This window comes from Drosophila mauritiana, chromosome 3L, assembly GCF_004382145.1.
Source record: "Drosophila mauritiana strain mau12 chromosome 3L, ASM438214v1, whole genome shotgun sequence".
In the NCBI taxonomy this organism is placed as follows: domain Eukaryota; kingdom Metazoa; phylum Arthropoda; class Insecta; order Diptera; family Drosophilidae; genus Drosophila; species Drosophila mauritiana.
Genome location: NC_046669.1, coordinates 5813569 through 5829989, shown reverse-complemented (window position 1 = coordinate 5829989; position 16421 = coordinate 5813569). Strand labels below are relative to the sequence as shown.

At 41.9% G+C, this 16421-nt stretch overlaps 1 protein-coding gene across 2 annotated transcripts; it reads left to right on the top strand.

Annotated features, from left to right (window-relative positions):
• The first annotated feature begins 5575 nt into the window (after nt 1–5575).
• Nucleotides 5576–14009, top strand: LOC117140071. 2 transcript variants are annotated; one of them, XM_033302821.1, is made up of 3 exons: nt 5576–5947; nt 12490–12750; nt 12966–14009. In XM_033302821.1, the coding sequence occupies exons 1-3, from the start codon at nt 5855–5857 to the stop codon at nt 13746–13748; spliced, it is 1137 nt and encodes a 378-aa protein (XP_033158712.1). In that variant the 5' UTR covers nt 5576–5854; the 3' UTR covers nt 13749–14009. The 2 variants fall into 2 exon arrangements, with proteins under 2 accessions (XP_033158712.1, XP_033158711.1); XM_033302820.1 differs by having other exon boundaries at nt 12963–14009.
• Nucleotides 14010–16421: the final 2412 nt, after the last annotated feature.

Below are 16421 nucleotides of genomic sequence, written 5' to 3'. Positions count from 1 at the left end.
CATATCGGTCAGGAAAATTGGGTCACTAAGGCAGTCGTTAGTTGGTATTGCAGGTCATTAAGTGCTTACATATGAGAAGTTTGCTTCCCCTAAGGGACTGGAACTAATTTTAGATAATGATGAAACCCTCAGAACCAACATATGAGCATATAAAGCATAATATAAATTAAAAATTTTAAATTTCGGCAAGATCTTCAAATAAAAGTGCATTACGTTTGAAGCTTCATTAATTATACGAAACTTATGCATCCCGCCTTTGTTTGTTTGACATCCGAATAATGATTTGTAACCTTTGAGCGTTATCATCCCATTTCTAATCGGTTTTGCTTCGCTATCGTTCCGGAATAATCGCAAAAATTCGGCAAGCCCCGTAAGCAAACCTCGGGCAGCTGTTCGCACTCCTGGCATCCTATCTCCTACCATATCTCTTGACGAGCCAAAACAAAGGAAAACGGCACCTTCAGCAGCACACTGCAGCTATCAGAGATTTTGTGATCGCGATAACACTTCACTACTTCCGGGAGATGGGAAAATGGATAAGGGGCTGTGAACAAAAACGGTCTGTAACCGCAAAACGCCATATCGGAATTTTCTCTGGCCTGCTTTTCAGTTTTTCACGCTAGGCTGCGAGTTTTCCAGCTTACCATTTTAATGATCATGAAAAAACCGAACCACTCGATACGATACGATGCGGTCCTTTCCTATCAAGCATACACACACATAATAAAAAAGATAGAAAAAAGAAACCCTCGTACGCCAATTACGATTTATTTGTCCGCTCTGAAGTATGGAGGTAAATAAAGGCCCTAACCCCGATCCTACCTCTATCAAAAATGCTGTGCATTAAAAACGCAACGATCTGTGGTCGTGTTCCACCTTATCGAGCACATTGTGGTTGCTTTCTGTGCATAAATTTGTGAGTTGCGCCTCGGGAAAACAGGGTCACACTTCGCTATCACAAACTGGCATTTTGTCACGTTTTTTATGGTGCGTTTCGGGTTTTCCTCCATCATTTTTCCAGCGATTAAGTGTATCATGCATCCAAATATGCTCATTTAATGCGCACTTGGTCGTGGTCTTGCTCTTGCTCTTGGAATCGGAATTGAAGTGGAATTCTCTTTTTAGTAATTGCCGTACAGGAAATTAGTTATTCACATTGGGTTGTGCTTAATTTATGCATCGCTATAATTGTTTGTGCTGCTGGAAAATCGTTTTCATTGTTCGTGTGCGGGGTGGGGGGAAAACGGAAAGTTCTCGTTAATGTGGGCGTTATCGGAATCATTACGTAGAAGAAAAACAAGAAAACAAACATAGCGGAGTTGGGGGAAAACTCCACATATTTGATATGTAACGAAACGTGTGAGAAATTTCCAAAATCCAGCGGGCTTTTTTTTATCGCAAGAAATATGAATGGGCGGGGCCAGCTGGGAAAAGTAAAGTGAAAGAAACTTTGATAAATGACTGATTGATCGGGAAGCGCTAACTAAGGAAATTCTCGCTTTTCCCGCGGGCAGGCACTAAAACCATGTCAAACAAAATGATCGGCGAGACAAGTTAATGTCCTATAAAATATGAATAACGCAAGTTTACCGCTTCTTTGGAGCTAAATCAAAACAGAAATTAACAACAAAAATTATTCAAAATGCCAGACTGTCGCCCCTCCCACCCCCAAAAATGAAAACCCCAAATGATTTATGACAAGGGGGCGGGAGAAAAAAAAGGGGGAAAAACGAAACGAAAACCGAAACAAATAAAACGAGAACATTGAAAATCAACCAAAACGCAAAGCGCAGCAATTAAAAAATCCGTTGAACTTGCCGGCAGTCGTAAACCAAAACTGAAGAATACTGAAAATGGGAAAACCCAAGATCCAAAATCCAGTGCCCCGGAGGCTTTGACAAGAGCAGAAAACAATTAAACTACGATTTAATGGTTTTCACACATAATTCTGTTGGCTTGTATAAAATAAAGGATTACCAGAAAAACTTCACTCACATTGGAAAATGCCAGAACTCCGGAATTCCAGACCACCCCTAACAAATCATTTATAAACATAATTGCTGGAGTCACTTGAGAATCGGGTTAAAGATAAAAGATAAATGTGGAAAATCTTAAAGGAAACAAAGGCGCCGCAGGCCAAATGTTTTTAATTTTTTTTCAATGGGAAAGCCCCACGGAATATAACGATTCGAGTGGCTTTTCCAGCAAACAAATTGTTTTTTTCGCCGCATATCTATGTATCTATAACTACGTTTTTAACACTTGCCATCGACCGCCTGCCGTTCGGTGGGAAATCAACTTGGGCTTGTCTTTTGTCAATAAATATCATTTTATTTTCTTTACGCGCTGCGACTATAAATTAAATCAGGAAAACCCAACGACCTGAACAACAATAACAAACAGGCAACCGAGAGTTTTCTTGTAGGCCATTTATTGCTCTCAATAATGAAGCCATTACATTCCGTTGAGGGGGTGTTATTGCAGTCAATGCTTAAGTGCAAATGGCCATTAAAAACAATTTAAGGGGCGGATCACCATTCTCGGCAAAAGCATTTAGAAATATTGCAAATTACTGCAAATAATTGACAAACATTAAGTGCCGACTGGAGTGGCGGTGGCGGTGGAAAACTCGGGCTGTGGAAAGGCAACAGCTGGCTAAATTTACACAACATTCACTTGGAAAAATCAAATGCTCTTGTGTAAATTCCGGACTTGAAATTGATGTTATTGTGATGACAAATCAACCTCAGAGATGGAAAAGCTTTCTATCTAATGAAACTGCAATTCACACAGGAGTTGGAAGGCGGTTTTCCCAGCTGCCAATGTCAGGGGGTTGCACTTGATTTATGTATTCTTTCCTTGAGAGACCCGAAAGTGCTTTCTCATCGATACCGATGCCATACAATGGGATACTTTATTAAATGCTGCAACCGAATTCAATTTTCGCAACTGTTGCCAAAATATCAGCTTAGCTAAGTGGAAGGTCGCGGAGGGTTGGGTTGGGGGTGGTGGTGATTTGTACAGAGCGGAAAATTTTAACATTTGTTAAAGCGACTTATTAATGTTATAATCTAATTGTGATTTCCTCTGGCCCCTCTGGCTTTGATATCCATAAAAAATTATTTGTTCACGAGGGTCGGCAATGCGGGTCATATTTCTCGTGATCAGGGGTAAAAATATCCAAATATAGGATTAATACTAAGCTGCCATGCGAGTCAAAAAAAAGGGATTTCAGTTTTTCCACTTGCATGATTTATTAAGGTAGCCTTACAGGTATTAACTGCAGCTGTCCAAAAACTGTGCAAACTTTCCACAAAAAAAACAGTTCCAATTAACTGGAAACCTAACCTGATGTTGGTACGAACTGCACAAAACTCTTGACGACAGGACTTCATCCTTCATCCTTCCGAAGCGCTAATTAAGTAAACAAAAGAGGAAAACCTCTGAAGCCAAACCGGAGCAGCTCAATTAATAATAAAATGCGAAAATGGGAGCAAGCCAAGCGCAGCTAGTAAACAAGCCACAAAAAAACTTGAACTCATAATTTCCGGAGGTGCTAATAAGTTGCAAAATTATTTTCAATGAAAATGGCTGCGGGAAAATAAGAGGAACGGAGGGCGGTCGTAAAAGTTGCCAGGGCAGCCACAAAGTATAAAAAATTGACTTCAATTAAAGTGCCATAGTTGCCTGTATAAACAGCACACGGAAAAATGAAAAGCGCAAAACGAGAGAGCCGAAAGGATAATGATAATTACGGCCAGTCATGGCGAGGGGCTGGGAAAATCGGGGGAGGACTTTGGTTCCGACTGCTGAATGAGACTGCAAAGTTTTTGTGTTTATTTTATGCTCGTGCAAAAAAGGAGACCAGAAAAACACGATGAAAGTTTCAATGTAGTGCGGCTGATAAAGAGGTAAAAAAAAATGCACACGCGGCTGGCGGAAAATGCATCCCAAATGGGTGGCTATATGGCCATAGAGCAGCTACGTACGATTACGAGGACGTTAAACAAATAAGCAAAGGGCAATGTGTAAAACCAGCACACAGGACACAGAGGCAAATGAAGAAGCCAAATGTGGAGCGCGCATCATTGACACACACACAGTTACACACCTTTACGGGCAAGGACTCATTCAGGACACACGACTGGGATCAAAATGATAGAAGTGCTTGTCACATTACATCATTTAAATGCGATAAGAAACAAACTAGTTATTTAACTTTATTAAGAGAGATTTTTTAACCTACTGAACAAGTGATATTCTCTTAAAACACAAATCAAAAATCAAAAAATTATAAAGGTCCCTTAAGGTGAACTGTCTATTGTAGTCAGGATAAGATATCACGTTTTAAGATCTTTATTCGTTATTATAATTTCGTTATAATTTTGACCATCGCTATATGGACGCCTTCTGTCAATAAAGAAATGAAGAGTCAAAACTCTGCTGGGCTTCTGTCGCTTTTTGCTGCCGCTTCTGGTGCTGATTCGGAATCAGAATCTGCTCCTGATTCTGCATCTGCTACTGCTTCCTTGCTGTCCAAAATGAATGACTCGCCAGCGGGCCAAGTTCCCCGCTCCGTCTTCAGCACCCCTCCCCTTTTCGCCCCATGGAGCAGGGGCGCCACCCCCTGCAACCAAACAACCACCCAAGCCACCCACTGGGGGACTCAACTTGTTGAGGAGTGACAGACCCACTCACTTGCCCGCTCGTCCGCTTACCAACTCACTCACTCACTCGCACAGCGAATGAATGAATGACTGACTGACTGACTTTCCTACCCTCAAGGTTCATCGTCAGTCCGTCAGTCACTCAAACTCGCATTTCATTCCATTTCCATTTCATTCACGTTGCCCGCTGCACAAAACAGCCTTGTCTCGTCTTTCCTTTCGCTGCTTCTTTTTGTTTCAGTGTAGTTTCCGTTGGTTGTAGTAAATTTTTCTCATTTCGCTTTTTGTTGGAGTGGTTTTCATACCCGGTATTAATAGAGCAGACGGGCATACTGCATTGCATCGATATAATGGGAAAGACATTTTTTCCTAAGTATATTCCATTAATAATATAAAATTATTTTTTTCAGAAGGCGAAAGGTTGCTAAAATATTAATAATAATGTGGAATAACGTAGTCTAAATAGCGATATAGTGTTTAAACTCCTGGAAGTAGGCAACATTTTACCAGGTATCTCAAAGTCGACTTGTCTCACTTTCCGGTTTCTACTTCTATTTGCGCTGTTGCTGTTTTGAGTGTTCCACTGCTCGCGTGTTTGTGTGAGTGCTTTGAGTACGGCAAATGAAGAAAAACCAACTCACACAAGCACACCGAATGAGAGAGGCATAGAATGAACTAGCGGTAAATGCATGAACAACGCCGGCTTGCCTGTCATGAAATTTGTATTTGTATCTCAGCGGCTGTTGCTGCCCTCGTTCCCTGCCTTTCCGCCGCTCTCTCTCCTTTCACTCTCTCTCCCTGTTACACTCACCCCCGCCCGACCACTACACCACTTCTTCTTCTTCTGCTTCCACGCTCTGCTCTGCGTCTCGTGCTCATTTTCCGTTGTACTTTTTCGATGCAGTCGCCCCGTGGATTTCATTCCCTCTGCGCACTTCGAACCGATCGCTCGTATCGCTCCCGGGTCTCAAAATCCGAGTACGGATTCGAATTCGAAACGAACCCATAACCGAAACTCAACACTCGCCGGACTTCGACTGCAATTCAAATACCATTTACGCGCTAAGTTATTGAACACTCTTGAAGGGCGCATAAAGTTCTTGAAATTACGACTTTAGCATATTGTGCTTGTGTTTAAAGAGCAAAGTGTAAACAAATCCGAAGAGTTATCTTCACATCATAAGAAAATGGGTCGCCTGTTCCAATACAATCGCTTTGGCGCCACGGATGGCATCAACAAAAACACCAGCAAAAAGGATACTCAGCAGAAGAACAAGATGGTAAGATTCAGAAACAATGCTAGTCTTGAGATCCCTCAAGTTGCAAGCACCTTAAAGAACAGTTATGTATTTTAGTTGGGATTTAAGACTTTGTGGGTCCATAAGTCAGGCTAGTAAAAGATTATGTTCAATCAATTATAAATAAATAAATGCGAAGTATTTTCATCTGTTAAAGTTAGACAAGCGGATGCATTAAACACACTTTAGAATCCCTTCAAGTTCCATGAGAAAGTTCTCTATAAATATTTATGCCCTTGATGACTCAAGCTGATCTTTGTAGAATCTAACAGTTTATACACATTTCACACTCCCCACACACCATCGAAATACCTCTTTGGACAACAACCCACGCACACTTAGCACTATCTACAGTGAACTCCCCGCCACGTCGACCGGCGGAGGGGCGGAAACGGGGGCATGGCCGTATTCAAAACACGAACGACAACAATTAAAATGATTTAGTGTCACAGATACCACGAACAACAACTCGGCCACACAAAGCAAATACAACAAGAACAACGACAGCGCAGCATAATAAACTCGACTGTCGACGTAAATCAGTGGAACACTAAATCACATAGGGCCAAATAAATATGATTTGCATAAAAACTAAATCAAAGTATATATGCAAACAGAGGGCGTTCGAATGGGGGGTGGCGATAGTAGGCGACCTAAGCCGAGCGTAAATCTGAATTCAAATAAATCAAATTGTAAATGCAGCCTGATTTCTGGCGATAAGTAGAGCAAACAGCAACGCGTAGCCCGATTCGGGAATTGAAATCAAAACATATGTTGGGCCCATAAAGATAGTGATTGATTTGATTTGACAAAATGCATTTCTATATGCAAACAAGGCGCATATGTTATTTGTTTTTGATTCCAGATAAGCGCTAACTAGGCTTTATCGTCTAGCCGCGATGCCCGAAAGGCGATAGGCCCTATGGCGATAGCTTAATTAAGACAAACTGCCGTTTCAGCTACCTGAATGCAAAGTCAACTTTCCTTCAAGACCGCAGCTACTTTGCTTCACTAATCTGCTTATTTGACTTGGCATCCGTAGATGCTGCACACACACTCGCAGATACAATAGCGCATTCATAACAATGCTCCGACATCTGAGCAGCATTTATCAAAATATTTGTCTAAAAGAACCACGACGAGGAGAGTAGAGAGAAGTTTGTAATTTTAAACTGAATGACAGTTTGCGTTTTGCCCCCGCCTCCTTTTATGCCGACCTTTGCATTTTTCATCCAGTCATTTTTCACTGGAATTGACACCCATCGCCTTCTGTATCTCGTCTCTTTGGGTTCTCTTTGTTTTGATCTATGAAAATCTATCTTCTTCGCCTCGCATTCAATTTTAGGTGTAGGTGTTGGCTGTTTTGGCTCCCAAAAGGATTGTCTTTTGAAACGGGAAGTCTGGGTGTGGCCGCAACGGGAGTTGTTTTACCAAGAATACTCGAGGTCCACAAAAGACTTCTTCGGGCTGAAAAGTGCAGGAATGCGCCCTCTTATATCCCTTAGATCTTCGAGTATAAATCGCTCGACACCTCCCCGAAAACCCCACCGCATCCGTTATCAAAATCTATTACCAGGCACACACTCTGTTTACAGAGCCAACTGGCTGTGCTGACAAACGATTTCAATTAGCCGGTTCGCAACAGATAAAAGACATCTCCCATCCTATCTCGCGCGGGTCAAAGATACAAAACGGAATCGTCACGAACTGCAGCACCGACAAATTCACATATCGAGAGAGGGACCAGAACTAATAAAATTGTCACACAACTGTCGGCTCTGTCGGAGTTGACCATATGCCGTCTGTTTGGGGGGAACTGCAACCATATTGCTAGATTAAAATCGGAGACAATTAAGTCGGAGATGATAAAATCGACTTTGCAGCGGGTTTATTAAACTGAACTGCGCTCGAGGGGCTTACTCTGCCAAAGTGTTTATGAACAAGAGATTATTCGTTGGGTAAGCGTTTGATTACATTTCATTAGGCAGGCACTTTTTAATTAATTAATCAAAGGGAAACTTTTTCAAACTCATTTCATATTCCGCTTCAAGTATGACGAACATTTATCAGAGCAGTATCATGGACCCATCTTCAACAGATATAAGTAAAAAAATATATATATTTAAATAGAAGAAAAGCAGCATCCATCACTTAAGTAATAGTATACAGATAGACATTTGATTAATTAATTTTATAATTTAAGCCTAATGATGTTTAAAATTTTGTTGTAAAACATGCATCAGTAGCTAAACTTTCATATTTAATATGGGCATGCAAATACCACAGTTTATGAATTTGGAAAATTAAAAAATCAGCTTCCGCATAAACTTTCTCGAACAGACAATGGTTTCAAGCGATTTGTGCTGGGGAAATCGGGCTGAAAGCATTTTCCTCCTCGTGTGGCTTATGATGCCATGCTCTGGTGCCTTCAACGCCCTGCCTAAGTGGATTCCCTCGACTGCCGAGATCCCGCGATGGGCCTCATAATTCTCGATGAGATGCAGCTAAAATTAAATCAACTGCTGGCGACGATTAGCAGCAATGAGCTGAGGCATTTAAATTCTAAGGCATTTTAATGCACTTTTCCCGAAGAACTCGCCTCTGGACTCCCTTTCAAGGGCAGTGATTAATGTTTATTTGGATGATCGTGTTCTACACATGTATTTACATGCAGACTCTTTCATTTTTCGGGGGCCCCTGGAGAGGAAACGCTAAGGATAGAAAATTAATTGCACCGCTTTTAAGTGCATTTAATTAGGAATTTCGAAGCAGACGCCTTGTTCACAATGCCCCAAGATTTATTGGGGAAACTGCAATCTGCAGGCTGCGCAAATTGATGAGCATAATTAAATAGCCGGCGACTGCATTCGACTTGCATGCATTGTAATTTATGCTCCATATTTTGCCCAACTACTACGAATGGCCCCGTCGCTTTGAGTAAACAACAATTTCACTTATTTTCATGCCGTCTGCCGCCTCGACCATCAACTGTCTGCATTGTTATTTTTACGCTCGACTCAATATAAATTTTCGCCCCTCTTCGTTTTGCTCGCCACATGCCACGCCATGAAAATGTAATGCAAATATGCAAAAAAGCTTTTAACGGTATCCGAGCCGCCCAACCCAACTCAATACCTCTTCTTTGTCAGCTCGTAGCCCCCTGATCCGACCAAACTCCGCTGGCTACAAATAGTTTTTGGTTTTGGCTTAGTCTGGCCATCAACCGGCAACAGAGAACGGAGTACCGAGTACCGAGTACCGAGAAGCTAGCCAACATCATCGTTATCACCAGTCCCGTTGTCCGTGTTTGAGTTTCATATGGCTTCCCACCAAGGATTTGTGTGCATTAGACGACTAGACTCGGGGAAAACTATTTGCAAGCCCAGTTGCTAGACTTTCCACACACAAGGGCCGACGTATTGGAGTGGTAGAAAAAGTTGTCAGAGTCTCTAATTAAATTGTTCACCATCTCTCAAAGTGATAAAGTCCAAGAGTTCATTGCCTGCTTGTGCTCTTCAAAAATATAAAAAACTTGAGATTCATCTCTTGAAAAACCCACGCAGCCCCAAAGCGATGTGCCCATAAAACGCAATTAAAATTTCAACAATTTTCATTTGCATTTAATAAACCCATCAAAATGGTTTTTAAACACGCATTAAACAAACGGCTGAAAAGAAACAGCTTAATTCGATTCACATTCCAATAAATTTTTATATGACCCAATTTTTTACACCTATAAAAAAATGCCACAGAAAAAAAACGATACAAAGGGAGGCCCATAAAAAAGCCAATGCCACACGCCACATGTGTCTAAACAAAGGATTTTCCAGCCAAAGGCAAAGCTAATTGTAATAAAAAATTTACAAAACATACCAAAAAGCTGAAACTATAAACATTTTTCCTGGCATATAAAACTAAATTAGTGAGAAAATCATTTTACGAGCCCCAAAAATGAACTCGTTTAACCAACTAAAAGAAAAACCAACCAACTCACTGAAAAACCGAATTTGTTCGTTCATAGTTGAGGGGAGTGGGGGGAGAAATGTGTGCGGGACGTGTTTTAAAAAATGTCATAAACTACTCGTAAGTCCATGTATCTCTGACATTTTGAAAGCCCCGACACGTGTGTCCGTGCTGGGATCACTTTGAGATTCTTTTGGTGTGGCATAAAACTGTCAAATTAGCTGGAACTAAAAGCGAGATGACTACAGAGTATTCAGAAACGCACGACTAATGGCCCGAAGCCAAATGAAATATTACTAATTTCGATAGGAAAATGTCTGAAGGAATTTTCGAAAATTTCATTGATACACTTGGTGCAGCATTTTTGAAATGGGTGGTATTTTTAAGGGGGGTGGCAACTGGAATGGGAGGAGTTTTGTTTTGGCAGCACAGCTGCTTTGGCAATTGCCCAATTTGTGAGCGGATAAGTAGCCGGTTAGTCGGTTATTGCGGTTGCAATTTAAAAGCCACCAGTTTGCCAGTGGAAACCACTTCCGAAGGAGGAAAGTTGTGGGCTGCTTGAGTGGCAGGGTGGTTTTGTTTTGTTTTGTCCAAGACCCTTCAGCAGCTGCTTGATTTTCCAGGGAGAGCTCAAAAATTCAGGCATATGTCGGTGGGACCTCGAGTGGCGCACAAAGGAAACATTTCAATAAATTCATCGACTCACTCCGGGCACTTCAACTAATTTCTGTACCCCCGCTATCTAAATGCACAATAAATGAAAATTTAACAACTGTTTTTATAAGACGTGAAGGGCGAAGACCAAAGGGTCTTCTACCTCTACCTTCTTGTCCGTCAGCTGTCGAAGGTGCCTCGATTCGGTTACCTGAGTTTTTATTGTAACACATTTTGATTACGAAAATATGCTAACACCTCGCAGGCCAAACAAAAGAGCTCTTTGACCAAGAATGGAATGGAAAGCCGGCCCGGGGCGCTGTTTCATCATCAATTAGAGCTCAACCTTTCCGCAGGCCAGGATCGGAATATAAAACCAATTGGGTCGGGCAGGGGATAGACCTATGATTATTGCATTAGCACGAACACCATCAAAGATGAACAGGGCCAGCACGCCAACACCTTTGAGCCACTACTGTGTGCTGGATTTTATTTCGATCCCAATTTTCTTTGGGCTCTATTATCATTGAAATTACCGCAGTGTTCCCCTTTCTTTTGCTTGACTCGGACTCGGACTGGCCTTGCATAAATTAAAACTCATGTAGCTGGCAAGAATCGTAGCCATTAAACGCTTGTTGGCCCATTGTGTTTGATTTAAGCCGATAAAAGGTACACTTTTGAGGCATTTCACGCCGCTTTTACCCCACAGCCGAAAAAAAACAACTTTCAACAGATTTATGCGCTGCGTGGCCACATCAAAGAAAACTCTTTTGGCCATGGCTCGTTGGCCAGGAATTAATGGTCAACTGGCCAAGATGTAGCAACAGTTTTTGGGGGCCTCTTCATGTTTGTTCACATATAAACAAGATATTGGAAATGCAAATCAATGGCGATGGCCTGCAACGGAAGTTCTACGTCTGCACTTCCTTTGTTTGCGTTCCCAAACCTCTAATTTATTGAATGTGTTGAATTATAAAGCCCCCCAGCCACTCCCAATCGAATTCAATTTCGTAATCCCACTTCGAGCTGTACCTGGTCGTCGGATTTCCATTGTGTCCTGCACTCCTTTTCAATCGATTGCTCATTACTTTGCCATTTTTCCTTCGAGTGTGTGTGCGTGCCGAAGGGTACAATGAATTTTCGGTTCACAATGCACAAAAACGAGGGGTGCATCTGAAGGGAGAAGAACGCTATTGCACTTGGAATTACGGGAAGCTAAAGAGGTCGAGGTGGTGGCATCCAAATCCATAATCATTCTTCCGATTCAGTGGACATTATAAGCCATCTTCATATCAGACGTGCGCTTAGTTTCATTACCAGGAATTACTCTATAAATGATCTAAATATCAGGACAATGAAAACGCTTTTCATTTACCTCAAACAAACACCGACTAAAGTGTTGAGTTCTCCCACGTAAAGGTGAGAACTATTTAAACATTTTTAAAGCGAAAGTAGGTGTTGAAAAAAAAGGAACCCACTAGCAACCCTCCGCAGGCGCTGCATATGAATATTTTATAAGCGAAATGAAAGGCAAACACGAACAGGGAAAACAACGGACTGGCAAATTGTACAACAATGAACAAGTAGAGCAAGCGCATTACAAGGATATCACAGCAGCAGTGACCCAAAAGCATTAGCAAAGCAGTCATGGGGTTTTCGGAAGGGAATGGGTACGAAAATAGGACTGAGACTGGGATTGGCCTAACAAAGGCGAAAACAGAACAAAGCCAGGATAATGGGATGGCAGTGTGTGCTATCTGCGTGGTTGTTGCATAAGAGCGTCCTTCGAGTGAAATGGGAAACCCCGACGTAGATAAGATTTATAGGGACAGTCCAAACACTCTTTCTACAAATTTCCTGACCATAACTAACAAAAAAAATCCATCTTGTTTGTTCTCACCCGACAGCTACGCAATGCCATCAAATGTCCTGGCTACTCGGACATCTATGGTCAGTACAATAAGGAGTCGTCCTTCGAGAAGTGCGATGAATGGAGCAACAAGCTGCAATTCCCAGCCGCCGAAGAAATGGATAAACAGGAACCGATCCAGAGTCGCACGCACAAGGTCTACGACAGCATGAAGAGTTTTCTGCAGCGCAAACTCTTCGCGCAACCCTCGCATAAAGAACAGATCTTAAACGAAGAACCCACAAGCGACTATGATGAGGTGTGTATTTATACTAAGAACTAGTCTATAATTAGCAAACTAGGAATCCCTTTTTAGAAGAGCGGTCTATGTAAATTAATATTTTGATATGCGGAACCATTTTGGGCTCAATATTGTGGTTAACCCAAAAAAGGTTTTCATAAGTGATATCAAGACTAGAAGAACCCTTTCTTTTGAATGGTATTTTAATTGGCTTTTCTCCTTTCTTTTAGCAGGACCTTCTCGACTCCTCGTACCACGCCGACGCGGAAGAAGAGGAGGAGGAACGCGATGCGGACTGCAGCTGCAGCTCCACCGGCAGTAGCACCACCAGCAGCAGCACACCAACCACGCCCAAACGATCGCCCCAAAAGTCCCTGCTGTCCCTCAACTGCTGGCAGAGCAGTCAGCCGAGCAGTGACTCCAATCCCGAAGAGGAGCAGGAGGAGGACGCAGAAGAGGACTCCGACGCAGGGATCTCCGATTGCTGTCAACTCTTAGCTGAGAATTCCCCCAACACCATGAGCAAACGCCGTCGAGCAGCACCTCTCTTCACCAGATACATCAGCGCCAACCAGAACTCCGACGATGATGAGGACGAGGAGCCGGAGCTCCTGGCGTGTCCCTGGTATCAGCCCAGGATTACGGCCAAGGCAGCTTTGGAGCACCTGCAGCAAGCCACACCTGGAAGCTTTCTTCTGCGACGCAGTACGCCGCGACATTTCGAACTGGTTCTGCGACTCGAGAGGAGCAACAAGGTGAAGACCTATCCCGTGCAGTCCACCCGGAACCAGATGTACCGCCTGAAGGGAGCCAAGAAGCAGTTCACCAGCCTGAAAGCCCTGATCACACACCATTCCGTGATGGCCGAACAACTGCCATTGGTATTGGATATGCCCAGGGAGCGTCATGTGGTGAAGCCCTCATCAGTGCGCTATGCAGATGACTTCGAGCCACTGGAGTCCCTGCAGTTACTCGGCATCCTGAGGAGTCTGCAGGCCAAAAGCATCGAGCTATAGAAAATAATTATTAATCGGGGTTTCATGGGGCGGGGCAAGTAATATCGAACTGCAAAGGGAACGATAGGTGAAAGTAATTAGGAATTTGTTTTGTTCTATGCATAAGTACATGTGATATAGTTTACGGAATTGCGGGCTGAGCAACCCTCGAATTTAGTTAGGCCTACCAACTAATTGAAATATTTTGTATCCGACATAGGGCTAAGTTTTCTATTGTGAAAGTGTAATATGAATAAAAATCAAACAATGGCATTCAGCAAAAACGCAACCCTCGAGAGTTTAATGTATCCACGCCCCGGCAATCGAGGCGCTTCCTGTTCTCCCCCGTCCGCCAGGAACCCTCCTCCATGGATGAGGGTTGGCCAGAGAACGCTTCACTTACATGTGATTAGCGATTCGAGTGGCTCTCATTAATTTTTCAAGTGCGGCTCCTGGAGCTCTCGACGCAATTCAACCGGCAACATGTTGCTGGCAACATTTTAGTGGCATGAATAATTAGAGCCACTATATTAGCTACACCATTCAGGGGGATTCCCTTCTGCGTTGCAAGGTGTCGACGTCGCACGCAACTGAATAACTTATGTGCACTTAGTCAGATTTTTACATGGCACTTTAAATGTTTTATTGTTACAAAATGGAATATTGTTTTCACTCTGAAATTGTGATTGAAATCAAGTTATTGGTACTTATTATGTTGTTTTTACATATCAGCAAATATTATACATGCCTTTGACATTAGATACATTTTCTACACATGAATTCTGCACTCCAATAAACTGTAAGCCCATAAAGTATGCTATGGTTTCATTGCATCTCCGAATTATGTTGTATCCTAAAAGCAGATAGCAGATAAAGGAAAAAAGAATAAAATCGCAGAGAATGAACTAAAGAAATTCAATAAATCTGTAATTGTCATGGGCTTAATAAAACTATTTGACAACATTGCCAACAATCCCCAATGTCGGCACTTCGCTAAACCATTTCCTGTTTAACCAGTGTGGAAAACAACCTTTTTATGGCCTATGATTGATATTGGATATTATTTGCTTTGGTCAAATAAAGGCCATAATTCAAACGATGCACACAATTGGCAGGCAAGTGCATAAAATATTAAAATATAAACTACAAATATTCGCATTGACAGCAGCTGGACAAAAGCTGGCCACAGAGGCCGTAAAAACAAAGGACCATTAACAATAACGAGCGCCGCGAAAAACATTGGCAAACAAATTACAAATAAATGGAAACGCTGACAGCATTAATAACGTTACATCATTAATAAGGGAATCGAAATGAATACAATAACTGAATGCGGAAAATGTAATAATTATGACAATAAATTAAGTGTACGTGGGGTTTGGTTTCTCTTAGTTATTTATTTATTTAACTGGCGCCAGCGATTTCCGATTTAAATCGAAGCCACCCAATCATTAATTGCCTGCCAATCTCACCGACCGCAACATGGGAAAACTTCAATGAAATTGTCTTCAAAATTACCAGAGCAAACTGAAATGGAATTGTCATTTCACAATTGCTTGGCAGGCAGAGTAGTACAATAGTTTATAAACAATTCAATCCGAGTTCCCTGGACATTATAGTGATTATAGTTTTCGATAAACTGAAAACGGCATTTAATGTAAGGAATCCTTCCAATTTTCTACATCTTGATCCTTTTTGGCCAGCTTTTCCCTTTGGTTCTGCGCACTGGACGTAATGGAATTCAAATTGAGTTTCAAAAGGGAGCCGGAAGTTCAAGCATATGTGGGAATAAACATTCAGCATTCTCGCTAATGAAGTGCTTTCATCGGCAATGTATGCTGACTTTTTTGCCCCTTTCACTGCAACTGTTTGCATAATTTTTGCACGAGTTTGTTTAGCTTTTCAATGCTGACAGCTGAAAAGGCAACAAAACTGAGAGTGTCGCCCTGTAAATTTCATTTTCATTTGTATATATTCCTCACTAATTACGAAACGGTTGCAATAATTCCAGAGAAAACATCCAAAATGCTCCCTTGGGAAAAAGTAAACACAAATAAGGGCTCGTGCGACTGGTAAATAAATTAAATGGAAATTAGAAAGTGGTCGATTTATGAATTTAAATTGACAAGTGTTTGGAATTTTTATATATAACACATATCTCAATATAAAAGCATTGAAACGGAAGTTAAATAATTAGTTGTTTAAGCGATTAAGTTTATTTTCTACACGCTAATTTTACATTTTCATTCCATACACCAAATATTTATCTTAGTGCCAATTAGAACTTTTCAAGCTCAATAATTATTTCTTTGATCCTAGCAATTAGATTAAAGCTCGCGGGGTTCTCATTAAACCGCCATTCATTTTCACTATCCATCTGCTTGCCCCATACCTTTATATAAACTGGCCCCACCGCAGGTAATTACAAAAACAGCTCTTCTATTTGAATACCCCAGCCCCAGCAGCCCGTATCCTGGGAAAATCAATAACTGACGACGAATGCACCCATGAATGGTCAATCATTCAGCAGAGATTCTGGCCCCCCATTCAGTCGTTCATCCGCATTACCAAAGGAGTTGAAACAGGAGCAACAGGAAAATCAGTGGGAGCAGAACCCCCAGCGATGGATGGCATTTGCCATGATGTTGCCTGGATTATCTTCTGTTTATATGGGATTTATTTGCCAGCGGGTGA